General features: G+C 39.1%; 2 protein-coding genes across 2 annotated transcripts; both read right to left on the bottom strand.

The window, feature by feature from the left end:
- Nucleotides 1-206: 206 nt before the first annotated feature.
- LOC137174332 (uncharacterized) lies at nt 207-6031 on the bottom strand. The gene is made up of 10 exons (XM_067579558.1): nt 5730-6031; nt 5445-5540; nt 4497-4629; nt 4280-4386; nt 3959-4191; nt 3619-3725; nt 2765-3207; nt 2441-2682; nt 1807-1934; nt 207-1682 (listed from the first exon to the last, which is right to left on the bottom strand). Exons 1-10 carry the CDS (start codon nt 5974-5976, stop codon nt 302-304), a joined length of 3117 nt encoding a protein of 1038 aa, XP_067435659.1. The 5' UTR covers nt 5977-6031; the 3' UTR covers nt 207-301.
- A 253-nt stretch (nt 6032-6284) lies between these two features.
- LOC137174945 (transcription factor 7-like) lies at nt 6285-14386 on the bottom strand. The gene is made up of 9 exons (XM_067580492.1): nt 12967-14386; nt 12780-12794; nt 12017-12068; nt 11823-11923; nt 10965-11098; nt 9429-9561; nt 8379-8486; nt 8253-8295; nt 6285-6880 (listed from the first exon to the last, which is right to left on the bottom strand). Exons 1-9 carry the CDS (start codon nt 13000-13002, stop codon nt 6870-6872), a joined length of 633 nt encoding a protein of 210 aa, XP_067436593.1. The 5' UTR covers nt 13003-14386; the 3' UTR covers nt 6285-6869.
- Between the last annotated feature and the right edge of the window lie 41 nt (nt 14387-14427).

Below are 14427 nucleotides of genomic sequence, written 5' to 3' on the forward strand. Positions count from 1 at the left end.
TATTGATGATTGTTCTGTTCTCATAAGGAAATGTAGTAGATTTTAGCCACTAGCTAAAGGCACTGAATATGCACATAAAGGAACAATTAAAATATGTGGTATGCATTTAAATGGCAACACTATACTTGAAAACCATGTGGGGCACAGTTGAAATGTGGATCCTGCAGGCCATGATGATGTGATGTTGGGATGGAAAAGGAGCTCTGTACATAACACATGAAAATTTTAATTTGTTCTTACAATATATGACGAGTTATTACATTTTTAACTCCAAATATTCCAACTCTAGAACAGACGTCCATCAACCGAGCATCAGTCCATCCACTGCTGACGTTTCCTCCCTCTGGTGACTCTTCATGTGTGTTTTCACACAGTGACTCTGGGTGAAGGCTTTGTCACACAGAGAACATTTGTACGGTCTCTCTCCGTTGTGCGTCCTCATGTGAACAGTCACGTACTCTTTTTTCTTAAAGGTTTTCCCACAAACCCCGCAAACAAACGGTTTCAAGCTTGAATGCGTCTTCTGATGGGATCTGAGAACGTTCCAGCAGCTGAAGGTTTGTCCGCACTCTGAGCAGCCGTACGGTCTCTCCCCACTGTGGATTATCATGTGTCTCTTCAGAGCTCCTCGAGACGACATCCCCTTGCCGCATTCGCCGCACATGTGCGACCTCTCCTTGTTGTGTGTTTCCAGGTGAGCTTTTAACTCACCTGGTCTGTGGAACGTTTTGCAGCAAACGTGGCAGAGGTGCGTTCTGCTTCTGTCTGTGTGGATTTTCTCGTGTTCTTTCAGTTTTCCGGGAAATAAAAAATGTTTCCCGCAGACCTGACAGCTGTAACGTTTCTCCCCAGTGTGAAGCAGCATGTGTCGGGTTAAAGATCGGAAGTCACTGACAGATTTACCGCACTCTTTGCAGCGGTACGGTTTCTCACCTGTGTGGCGTCTCATGTGAATCCTCAGCTGCTGTGGGAAACCAAAAGACTGGTGGCAGATGTCACATTTGTGTGGTTTATCCTCCACGTGCTCCCACTTGTGATTCTTCAAACCCGACTTATGAGTGTAAGCTTTATGGCAGACGTCACATTTGTACTGTCTCTTTTCTGTGTGAAGACTAGCGTGCCTGTTTAGACTAGAAACAGTCATGAAAGACTTTCCGCAGATGTTGCAGCTGTGAGTTTTCTGGTGACTTTGAAGGTGACTCCTCAGCTCCTCTGCAGACTCTGAATGTTCTCCACACACTCCACAAACTCTCTCTGGATCGTCCACATGACTCCAGACGTGTTTTACCAACATGTTCGTCGACGTGCACAGAACTGTGCAGACTTTACAGGACAGAAGAGCATCACTGTTCTCAGTCGACGCCTTCGGAGACGAATGGATCCGTTTGCTTCTCTTTGTTTTGACACCTGAATGTTTGACTTGTGGCTTCCTCGCTGTCTTGGATGAGTTCGGTTCAGGTTCACTCTCCTCCAGCTCCTCATCACACTTGTCTGGTTTCCAGTCACCATCTCTGTCGTCCACCATCACCTCCTCCTCCTCCTCATCATCATCATCATCGTCCCCTTTGCTCTCAGCTGCGGGGCAGGAAGAAGAAATGGCTCTAATTTTGTCCGGCTCTGATGTTCCACAATCTTCTCCGTCATCACCGTCCTCTGTTTCCTCTGTTTCTTTGTTGTGGGAACTGATAATAGAAAATAAGGAGTTTGATGATTTACATGAACCTTTGTGTTTCACAGTATCAAAATGTGCTTACTGGGGATACTTGTTTAATGATAAAATGGTTGCCAGCTTCTTTTGTGACTCACCTTGCATGCGGCCTGGTTTCATCACTTCCTGTCAGTGCTGAAGAGGTGGACAGAGCGTCATTGGCGGCTTCGTCTTTTCTCTGTGGAGGAGGAAGTCGCTCCTTGCTGATCAGGGATTTCTTTGCTGTCTGGAAGAAATCAACAGTTTTAAAAACCAACTGAGATTAAATTACATTTTTTTTTATCTACTACAGCAACATATCTGCTCTGTAAATCACTTGGCCTGTTTTCTCTTTTGAGAAAAATATCAGAAACCAAAAGGGAGAAATTTATATTTGATATTTTTGGTTTTGTGATGGCGCCCCCTAGTTTTACATTAATTTGATGTGATGCTGTTAGTTATCTGCTTTCGTAGCTGGAGTCTTTATTTCCATACATTGAATCAAATCCTTTCATGAAGTCATAACGTGTCGTTCTACCATCAGCAGAGCAGACGTCACACTGAGCCTGATTGCATCCTGCTCCACAACACAACAACCCACATTAGCTTCCTGCTAAAGTCTCCTTCTGATCTAACTTACAAACATGAACACACGTCTTGTCCTGCAGCTTGTTGAACGACTCAACTGAACATCCCACTCGGACCTTCGGCTCTCGACAGGAAATGAAACAGTTACACAACTTGACAAACTACCTTCAGTCGAATGTAAAGAGCCGATCTTCCTTTCCCGGTGGACTTGATGGACCTGTGGACCTCCTCTGGCGTCAGCGTCTTTACTCTCAGAGGCTGTAGTCTCTTGCATTTGTCAGTCAGGAAGACATCGAACGGTCGGTCACCTCCAGGCAGCTCAGGGAAGGTGGACCTCAGCAGATCCAGGAAGTCGGCCTCCCTTAGGCCACGAGGACACGTCAGCTTCTGCACTGGATGTTTGTAGGCTGACGCAGAGACACATTAAACTGAATTACACTCAATTATCCTTTTACAGATTTTTAGGGGGATTAAACTTTTTAGATTTACCTCTTTTTGAGAGCACGTTGGTCTGCATGTCCTTCAGCAAGCAGACCCTGAGTTGCAGTGAGTGCCGTGTTTTTGTGTTTGATGACTGTGCTTCATCGTCCTCGTCTGGCTTCCCGTCATCATCTCTGACATCCTCGTCACCAGCTTCCCCTTGGCCGTCCTCTGCAGAGCTGAAAGATGGCGGTAAAACCGGGCGTTTCCTCTTTGATGCGTCGGTAGCGCTCTCGTCTGGTTTCTGGTCCTTATTTCTGTCATCGTCCACGTGATTCTCCTCCTTGTCAGCTGCGGAGTGAGCAGGAGAGGGCGCCGGAGAGTCACTGGTGGGGTCTAGTGAAGTACCGCCATCATCATCATCATCATCATCCTCGGTTTCCATCAGCTGTATTCTTGCGCTGCTGGGCAGAGCGTCTTCTTTGTTGATCTCAACTCTTGAAACAGGATTGCTGCAGGAACAAGAAGTTTCATTACATACATGGACAATATGAATATTTACCAATTCTTTGATGGTTGTGAACGTTTCTTATCAACTTACACAACTTACTGTGCAGGTAACACATCCATAAAACTCAACAACACTTTCCTCTCATGTCTCTTTTCCTGCTTTCTAGTTGTAACCGTTGCCGTCTATAAACTTGTGCAGCATTCGGTCCTTTACGGCTACATTCATGAAATTATTCAAATAGAAATTAAAGATTGAAATATGAATATATTTATTTTAATAAGTGTGTATTTATATGCTGATTTCTGTAATCTATGTGATTATTTGCACGTATTTAACTAACGTGCTCCATACTGCCACCTAGTGTCCTGCTGGTCTGTGGCAGCAGGTAGTAATGATGATTCCCTTTAGTTACCTCGTATGTTTCATGGTGTCATCGCTGGTTGTCATGGAGACGGTCAGAGAATCGGCTGTGTTGTCACGTTCTCTGTCTTCCTCACAGGTCTGCTCTTCATCTCCAACCTGGAAAAAAGTAAATAAATCAATATTAGAGCTGCTACGATCAGTCGATTGATCAACAACAGTCTCTATTAGTTAGCTTAACTTGCTACATTAAAGGTTACAGCTGCAGTTATCCTATATTTTTCTGATTGTCATCAAATAGAAATAAGAAGATACATCAGGCTTTGGAGACACACACAGTACTTGTTAGTAGATCAGTTCATTGTTGGTTTGAGTGTTTTCAGACCACCTACCTTTGCTCGGATATACAGGGCTGATCTTCGTCTCCCGGTGGACTGGATGGACCTCTGGATCTCCTCTGCTGTCAGCGCTCCAACTTCCAGTGGCCACAGTTTCTTGGAGGCGTCGGCTGTGAAGACGTCAAACCGTCCGGTCAGCTGAGGGAATCTGGACCTCAGCAGGTCCAGGAAGTCGGCCTCCTGCAGGCCACGAGGACACCTGACGTCCTGCACCGAAGACCTCGTCACTGAACCGCAAACAAATCCATGAAAACGTTCAAGGAATAAACTCAGTTTGAAGGTTCTTTGTTCTGAATGAGAGTTTGAGGCTTCTACCTTGTGAAGACCTTTGACCCTGCACGCTGGTCACGGAGTCCTTCAACAGACAGACTCTGAGATTTAAAGGTCCAGATCTCCGGTTCTTCCTCTTCACAGACTGACCTCTGCAAGAAAACAGACAAATCAAGGAAAACGTAGTTCTGTGTATCAGGAAACACTTCAGTCTCACTTCAATGGAAACGTATTAATTAGTGACATTATGTCAAACTGGAACCTGGTGTTTGATGTCTGATCCTGCTGGTCTGGACTGGTACTCTGTACTGGCTCTTCAGCAGCCTCCTCCTCATCTTCACCCTCCTCTTCCTCAGTGTGGTGTAAGACGTCCTGGCTCCAGCTGTCCTCCCAGTCTGAACAAAAGAAGGATTGCAGATTATTTACTGTTTATTGTCATTTATTTATTTCTAATAAATAAAGATAATAAAACTTATTTTTAATTAGTTTATTGATTTTAAGAGATGAATATCAGGCTGTGACCAACATCTGTTCTCGTTATATTTAATGATTATTTTCATTATCAATGAATCTTTGGATTATTCTGTCGATTAATTGATTAGTAATTTGGTCCATAAAATTGTGAAAATTGTGAAAAACATCGATCAGTGTTTCCTAAAACCCGAGATGACGTCATCAAATGTTTTGTCCCAAAGATCTTCAGTTTACTGTCAAAGAGACTAAAGAAACCAGAAAATATTCACATTTTAGAAGCTGAATCAGAGAATTTGAACTTTTTTTACTCAAAACAATTAATCGATTATTGAAATAGTTGGTGATTAATTTGATAGTTAGCAACTAATCAATTAACCGACTAATCGTTGCAGCTGTAATTATAAAACACAGACTCCTAAACTCAGAGCTGATCCTGAATATTGATCCGATGCTCATATTCAGAGTTTATCTTGCTTTCTTTATTTGACTTTTAATATTAAATTGGAGCATTTTTTTTGCATAAATATCGATTTATATTGTGGATTTTTTTCCAATTAGAGTATTAGATGGTTTCTATCTTGAGGTTTGTGCTGTTTTTCTGGTTTTTACTGGTTTATTGATTCTTGTGGACTCTGATCACTCACCTGTCTCACATGATGTAAACAAGTTCCTGAAACAGGGATAATTAAACAAATATATTGTTTAACCAAACATAAAGAGCACTGTGAGGACATACGTGTCTGCTGTGTGTGCTGCTCTTCCTCCTTTTCAGGGAGTTTATCTCCACCAGCCTCCTCCTCTTCCTCACATACAGGTAACAGTCCTTCATCATCTGGATCAGAGATGAAGCTTTAAACAGGTGGTGGAAGACGTACTGACACCTTTTACTTCAGTAAAACTACAGTATAAAAACACTCCTGTACAAAAACCTCTAAACTGTGTTCAAGTGAGTGAATCTACTGAGTTACTTTGTTTGCTGCTTTGTTCTCTTCTTGCAACATTATCTCTATAATTCACCGACCTATCCTGCAGAGTTTGACCTGAGGCTGCAGGAGAACCTCCAGCTGTCTCCTCTGCCGGTCGATCTCCTGTCTGAAGCCCGAAGCCTCCTCCTCGTACCCGGCTACGGTTCTCTCAACAACCGCTAATATTTCCTGCGCGGCTGTGGTCAGTTTGTCTGCGATCATTCCTCTCAGGATCTCCGCTTTAGACACTTTACAGTCCGCAAAGTCCACCGAGGAAACATAGATCACGTTTAAAGTCTCCATCTTCTGTTTAAAGAGACATAAGTTTGTCTGTTGGCTTCTTCCGCCCTCAGTTTGTTTTTGGTGCAATCACAAATGTCGCCCGACTGGAAAACATTCAAAGATCACACAAAAGTTCCGCTCCAATTTTTATTTTTTAATAATAATAATAATAATAATAATAATAATAATAATAATAATAATAATAATAATAATAATAAAATGTATTTATATAGCGCTCATAAAATTAGAGATTACAAAGTGCTTTGCAAGGACAAAATGAAAAAGGCAAAACAAACAAACAAAAAACAAACAAACACATGCAGACAAATAAAAGAATTAATTTATGTGAAAAGTTCGAGTTTAAACTCAAATATTTTTTTCATATGAGGCCCAAATACTCTTACATAGAGACTAAAGAGAATAAGGTAAAAAAAAATAAATAAATAAATACATTTTCAGAAAACGTCAATAATAAACATAAAGTAGAATTTTCACCTTTCTGACAATATCAACAACAACTGAAAATGTATAAATGTTGGATTTATGGCAGAGCCGTTGTAATGAATTGCATTAGATTGTACAGGTGTACCTAATGACGTGGCCTGTGGGTGTACATATACATATATTATGGTTTTTATTATTAAGCAACATACATGTCGTCCACATCGTCAGTGTTGTGGACACTTTTGGACACACTGTTTGAAGTAAGAAATTAAAAACTGAAAAATTTTGATTTCTTTCATACAAAACAGATTTATTCAGTGAGGAACATAAAGTTTCTGTGTTTTAATTCATTTTAGATTCAGGCCAGAATTTGTAATCAAAGTAACTTCACTACATTTTACTGGACAGAGATCAGAACATGGTGTGTGTTGTTCTTCACATGTTGTCTCTTCAGAGGTCTCATCCAGCACTCAGAGTCCAGCTGCAGGAAAAACAACAACAGATCATTTTAGTCTCAGCTCAGAGGGATTTACACACACACAACAGAACAAAGTCAGGGGTCGTCATGCCCGAGAAACACTTCTATACATGTGTGTGGATGGGAAGGCATTATATCTCATGTCTAATTATACAATTTATAAATTGTCTATTAGGGTACACACATGCAAATCAATTGGTAAAACCATATGTTTACATGCAAAAGCTGTAATGTAATGTAGTTTTTTAAATTATTTACATATTTTAATATATTCTGACTAACAATTTTGCAAACCAAAAGTGCGGAAAACAAGAAAAACAGACCGTTCTTATGTTTTTATTTCAGGAGGCTTCTGTCTGTCCTTCAGTCTTTGGTACTTTTTTTATTAACATGTCAGTTGACTCAGAATTTTCTAACTATTAACTCATGCAGTTCATTTTTATTTCATTACAGCAGTTTTTATTTCACAACACAATTTTTCTTCATGACTGTTTTATCTCAAAGTGCAAACTGTCATCAGAGAGACATATGATCATTTGTTTCATGTCTTATTTATATATATTTAATATTGAACAGATTGAGGTACTGTAAGATACCAAGATGGAAATAAAAGAAGAATGTTCTTTTAATACTTTGACTGTTTCTTTGTTGTGTTTTGGGGTTTTTTCACCCTTTAAGAAGTGGCACCTTGTTCACATTAAGGAATAGTTCAACTATGGGCACCTAGTTATAGTTAAAAGTGGGGGTGCAAGATTAGTGACAGAGAGAGTTACAGGTGTGTCCGCTAGGATCCTCCAGTAACACGCAAAGTACACAGACAAGTATGTGAACAATTCTGTTTACGACGCAGCTGGTTGTCTACACCACTGCATGGTTAAAAAGCAAGTACAACTCTGGCTTAATGAGTTGAGTTTGAGTTCAATACTTTCTTGCCGAGAGTTAGATAAGAAGATCAATACCGCTCTCCTGTCTGTACGCTAAATATGAAGCTACATCCAGCAGTTAGCTTAGCTTAGCATAAAGACTGGAAACAATGGGAAACAGCTAGCCTCGCTCTGTCTAAAGGTAACAAAATTCACCTCATGAACATGTCTCAGCTCAGTCTTGTTTGTTTAGTACAAAAAACCCCATAAAAATAGAAATTAGGACATTTTACAGGGGTTTATGTGACGGGCTATTTACTGCATGTGAGTTCAGCAAAGATAAGCTAACTGGATGCTAGCTGTCACTTTATTTTTACCATGCAGACATAAGAGTGATATTAATATGAATATCTCACTCTCTAGAAGGAGTCAGAAAGTGAATAAGCATATTTCCTAAAATGTCAAACTTTGGCTTTAAAGTTGAAGTAGTGTTTTCTTTCTTTTAACCCGACCTGGGACAGCTTCCTGCTGGCTCCGCTTCCTCTTCCTTTTACCCTGGAAGGAAGACAAAGAGGGGAAATTAAAGTGCTTCCTGCCGCACATGCACATAGTATACATGGAGGATATACTGTACATACATAGTTATCTCTGGCCGACCATCCAGGGTAAAGCTGCATGTGGAGCAGTCTCTCCTTCTGGGCCAGATCGTAATATTTGGACTGTTCGGAGTGTGACAGAGCGTGCCACTGTGGAGGTAAAACAGATTATTAATTAGACAAACATATTTATAGATAAAATCATACAAAAGGAGAGATTACAGACCTCCACAAAGGCTGAATTTGTTATTTTAATATTTAAAGTTCATTCCAATATTCTTATTAGCAGCTGATTAGCTTAGCACAAAGAATGGAAACAGGTAAACAGCCAGCCTGGTTCTGTCCAAAGGAAACAAAATGAGCCACTGACATACTAATTAGCATGTTCTAATTTGTTTGTTTAATTCGCGTAAAAAATGTAAAAACGTCATTTTGTGGCTTTACAGAGGATTATGTGTTGGACTATTTCTTGACTGGGACCAGTAGCTTCTGAGAGACGCTGCTGGTTGCCTGGCAACTGCTCAGGGCCAAGAAATAGTCTGGCCCATAATCCTCTGTAAAACAACAACGTTTCATTCTTACACTTTGGTTTTTGTACAGATTAAACAAACAAGATATAACATTTCTTATAGTGAGCTTTTTAGAGGTGCTGGCATATGGATTCTGTTAACTTTGTTTTTTGCTAACTGAATGTAGATGAAGAAGAAGAGATTTCACTGTTTTTCTATTGTTTATATGTTTCATGCCAAGAATTTTTCAAAAAATACCTAAAGATTCTAGTTTGTTTCCAAGTCAGTTTCACATGTTGACAGATTGTTTTTTAACAGTGAGGATATGGACTGCATATGGTCCTCAATTGCATCATAGATCAGACTAGCACACACACACACACACACACACACACACACACACACACACACACACATACTTCTATCCTAAAGCCAAATCGTAACCCTAAAACAGCCCTCTGAAGGTCTGTCCCAAAGTGAAGGGTGGCCAAAATGTCCTCGTTTACCAACAATGTCCTTCCAAGGTCCAGAACTCAATAAGGTCCTCACAAAGATAGTCAGACAAGAAGACAGACATACACACCCTGCGTCCTAGGATGCGGTTGATGGCGGCGCTCTCTCTCTCTTGGCCCTCCTGCAGAACTTTGTGTCTCATCTCCTTCATATAGAGCATGAAGGCGTTCAGAGGCTTCTTCACCTGCACACCTGGCCTGCTGCTGAGGGGCGAGAGACATCCAGGAGAGAGAGAGAGAGAGAGAGAGGGGAGGAGGTTATCCAGACGAATCTTCTGTCACAGTGTAAGATTTCAAATACTACAGTAGTTGCAGTAGCAGCAGTATTAATAGTAGTAGGAACTGTAGTAGTAGTAGTTCTAGTAGAAATAGTAGTAATAATTGTAGCAACAGTGTTAACAGCAGTCAAAAAGTCAATTTATTTATGAACAAATGCTGACCAAAGTGCTTTACAGAGAGATTAAATTATAGGATTATTATAAAACACAGGAACAATCAAATATAAACACACAAATTATTCAATAAAAACAGACATAAATAAGATGATATGAGTAAAGTATGGAAGCATGGAATATCTTGATAAAATCATAATACAAACTTCATTGTACAAACAACAAATAAATTACAAACAAATAAAAGCCAGAGTGTGGTCAGACATGACTTCATGATGACAATTAAGAGGCTAAAGAGAAGAGACAGGTTTTAAAGGTATCAATGGAGCAGGAAGATCTAATTGTTAGTGGCGGACTGTTCCCCAGTTTAGGACCAATGACTGAACATGCTCGATCACCTTTAGTTTTCAACTGGGTGCGTGGAAATGGAGAGCAGTGATTGGTCAGCAGATCTGAGGGGTCTGGAGGTGGAATCAGGGATTACCTGGTGCCAGTCCCATGCAGTAGTAGTATCTGTAGTTTTAGTAGTAGTGGATGTACTATAGTAGCAGTAATTGTTGTAATAATATGAGCAGTAGTACTCACTGTAGTTCCATTAAAAGCAGTAATAGTATTAGTACTGTATTAGTAACTACTACCGTACTGTTACAACTACTACTACAGTAGGACTACAGCTCCTACCGCTATTACTACTAATACTACTAATACTACTTATACCACTACTTATATTACTACATCAACTACTACTGCTGCTGCTACTACTCATATTACTACAAGTACTAGTAGTAGTAGATGTAGTAGTTGCAGTACTCATTCTTGTTGTTACAATAGAAGTAGTAGTAGGAAATAGTCGTAGTAACAGCAGTAGCAGTAGGAGATGTAGTTCTAGTACTTTTAATATTATGTAGTAGAATTAGTAGAACTTGCGAAGGTTGCTTTGGTGGAAGTAACAGCAGCAGTAGTATCTGTATTTGCAGTATCAGTAGTTGTTGTAATAATTTAGTAGCAGCAGAAGTAGTAACTTTAGTAGGAGTAGTACCTGTAGTAGTATTTTAGTATAAAATAGTAGAATTAGTAGAACTACTGTTGCTTTGTAACAGCAGCAGTAATATCTGTATTTGCAGTATCAATAGTGTTAGAAGTAGTACTATCTAGGAGATTTATAAAAACATGAAAATCATCCCAAGTCACCTGAACACACCTGAACAAACTCACCTTGTGATGCTGTTGCCATGGTGGCAGGGGTGTGTCCTGGAATGGGCTGCACTGATTGGCTGGCTGTACGGGGAGGACGGAGGGAAGTGTCTGTCGCTGTAGAGGAGGAGAGGGATGAGAGGATGGACAGATGACTGCAGAGACACAGAGAGAGAGAGAGAGAGAGGAGATTCAATTTACATTTTATTGAATTTAGGTCGCTCCCTGTCTGCCTATTTGAAAATGACAAAAGTTAATTTCACATTCATAAAACATCACATAAAAGTACTTGATTGTAACAGAAAGTACTATCTATCTATCTATCTATCTATCTATCTATCTATCTATGTATCTATCTAAAGAGACAGTAGCTTGTAGATTTTGTTTTGCCTTTCAGCTGTTTTTTCCAAACAGGCTAACATACTAACAAGAAGAACAAAACACACAAACACACACACACACACACACACACACACACACACACACACACACACACAGTTGCATTTCAACCATTTCAGAAGACATTACATTGACTTACATTCATTTCCTGGAGACTTACCACAACCACTACTTGCCTAACCAAACCTTAACCTGGGGACTAGCTTTTTGTCCCCACAATGTGACTGTGTAAACAAATGTCCCCACAACATACAATAAGTATACACACACACACACACACACACACACACACACACACACACGCACACACACACACCCTTGGGGAAGTGAAGCCCTCAGACTCTCGGGGTCACATTTAACACTGATCGTGTCAGAAGGGGAACATATTGGCTTGAAGGGATAGCACACACACACACACACACACACACACACACACACACACACACACACACACACACACACACACAGCCGTCCACTCACAGCAGCAGCAGTCTGAGTGTCTGTCGTGTTGTGTCGCCCCCCGTTGGTCAGATTCAGGTACTGCTGTTGAGGTGGACACCAGTCAAACACCTGAGGTTTACCTGAAACATCACAAATAAAGACAGGACTCATGTTTTAAAACCCTTCAGCTCAGGTTGAGGATGTTTATGTTTAGTCATATTTAGTTTCCACACCGCAGGTCGGTCCTGCAGGGTTCAGGTTCTGTCCGCTCATCAGTCCGATCTCCTGAAACCAGATCAATAATCAGTTAATTTATACTCACTGAGGCAGAAGATCAGTCAAGCAGTGGTACATAACTGAATGATGAATCAATGACTGAATTAATTAATAGACATCTGGTGATTAGTATTAATAATCAGGTAATATTAAAAGTATATTTGGATAAAATGACAACAACAATATAAAAATATCAAAAATAAACATTATTTATATTGCATATTCCACACAAAATGCAAAATAAATAATAAAATATCAGACAATTTAAATAACTATAACTAATAAAAAGTAAATAAATAATAAATTAATTAAATAATAAGTTAAACTATTAAATTCTAAGATTAAATTATTCATTGATTTATAAATATTGATGCAGATTAAGTGTATTAACATACATCACATTAAATACACATAACAGTATAAATTAAAATGTAAATTAAATCTTGATAATTATTATTATTTTACTAATAGTTAAAATTATAAATATGTCATGTTTGTACATGAAATACAATAATAAAATTATACCGTAAAAAGATGTATTTATATCAAATGTATTTTACAGCTACTTTTTGTCTTTGGTTGAGCACATTTTCTTTCTTCTACTTTACAGAGTAATAAGTAAAATAATATAAGTAATAATGTTAAATGTTTAATGTGTTTACACATCTTGGATTGTATTTAGAAAGAGATATTCATAACAAATAAATAAAACATACTTACCCCTCTGCTGAGCATCTGCTCCATCATGACAAAGAAAAAAAGACAGAAAAAAAGACTCTTTAACTGAGTTTACTTGAAAAAGTAAACATTTAAGTGATTTAATAATAACACTACTAATAATAAATAATTTATTAAATAGTACAGAAGGTTAGAAACGAGCGGAGAGGAAGAAAGAACTGATTCTCACATCTTCAGACTCAACAGACTGGAGGGATGAAATCATGATGTTTATGAACACACACGCTGTCAGTCACTTCCTGCCTCGGGTTCTTTTGTCTGCTCATAATAAAACAGATTATATTACAGGATTTTACAACCGTTTTATCAATGTAGCGTTTGATGATGTAATCTTTACATGTTGCACATTACCCCATTTATAGTAATGGTGACTTGTTTGCTTTTGTTTGGGTACTGACTTATTTATAGTTATTTAATTTTTATTTATTTACTTTCTTTTATTGTAAGTGTGTATGGTGGTTAGGCAGGTGGGGACGGGGGAGTCATTCCTGTTGGGTTTTATTGTTGAAAACTTGCACAGTGACGTACCTGCCTGTTGGTCTTTGTCTGTTTATGATCCAATGTACATTCATCAATAAAGTGTTGAAACTAAAAGTACACAGTCGAATTACAGTGTTCACATGACATTAACTATTATCAATCTCATGTCAGGATGTAGTTAGCCTAGCTTAGCATAAAGATTGGAAATGGGGCATTGGCTACAATCACCTCTAAAGATCACCAATTAACACATTATATATTGTTTGTTTAATCTCAAACAGATTTTTTGGCAAACACAGTGACTTCCCGGAGATATTTCCCAGAATAACAACTTTCCCTGCTTGTATATCTCGAGTGGGGAATTGCAAGTAAAAGCAGAGTTTTAAAAATGATCATATTTCCTCATTTCCTTGGAGAGGTCCATGCAGATAGTTTAGGTTTTATTTGGTCACATTTTGAAATATTTGTCTTTGATACAACACAATGGAGTTTCATTTGTCCAACCTTCAGATACAGTACCCTTGTTACTCTGGATTATCTGACTTCCCCCATCCTACTGTCCTTTTTAGACTCTGACCTTTCACCTCTTCCGCCCTCCCCCAACCGCTCTCCCTCTTGCTCTTCCCCCCAGGTTTTGTGGGTGTGTCAGGGGTGAGTATGCCTGTGGATTTGCCAGCACAGCTGTCAGAAATGTTTTGCTGCAACGCGTCAAACTGAATCAAAGTGCATAGAAATCACCAGCTGTGAAAACACCCCTGACTTCTGCCACGTTGACTTGTTGTATAAGATTATGAGCAAAACTCATGTATTTCAAATTTTTAGGTCTAAAAACTTTTATAACATGTATGTTTTCCTGCTAGATCTCTGCATGTGTGGTGACTGTCCTCTTGCTTTTGACACCAGACAAAACTGGAATAACAGAGAAGATGGCCTAAGTGTTCCAGCAACAAAAGAGTATTACAGCATCAGAGTATTTCTTAAGTACAAATAATGACCAAGAGGGAAAAAAATCAGTAATTCAAGGAAAGAAATTGCTAAATTAAAGATTGAGGATGAGGAGTGCATAAATTACTCATTTGAGGGAACTATTTATTAAAAACAATTTTCCCGATGACAGTGATAACAATAATTAAGTAATTTAAGGACACAA

The sequence above is a fragment of the Thunnus thynnus genome, chromosome 22, assembly GCF_963924715.1.
Source record: "Thunnus thynnus chromosome 22, fThuThy2.1, whole genome shotgun sequence".
In the NCBI taxonomy this organism is placed as follows: Eukaryota; Metazoa; Chordata; class Actinopteri; order Scombriformes; family Scombridae; genus Thunnus; species Thunnus thynnus.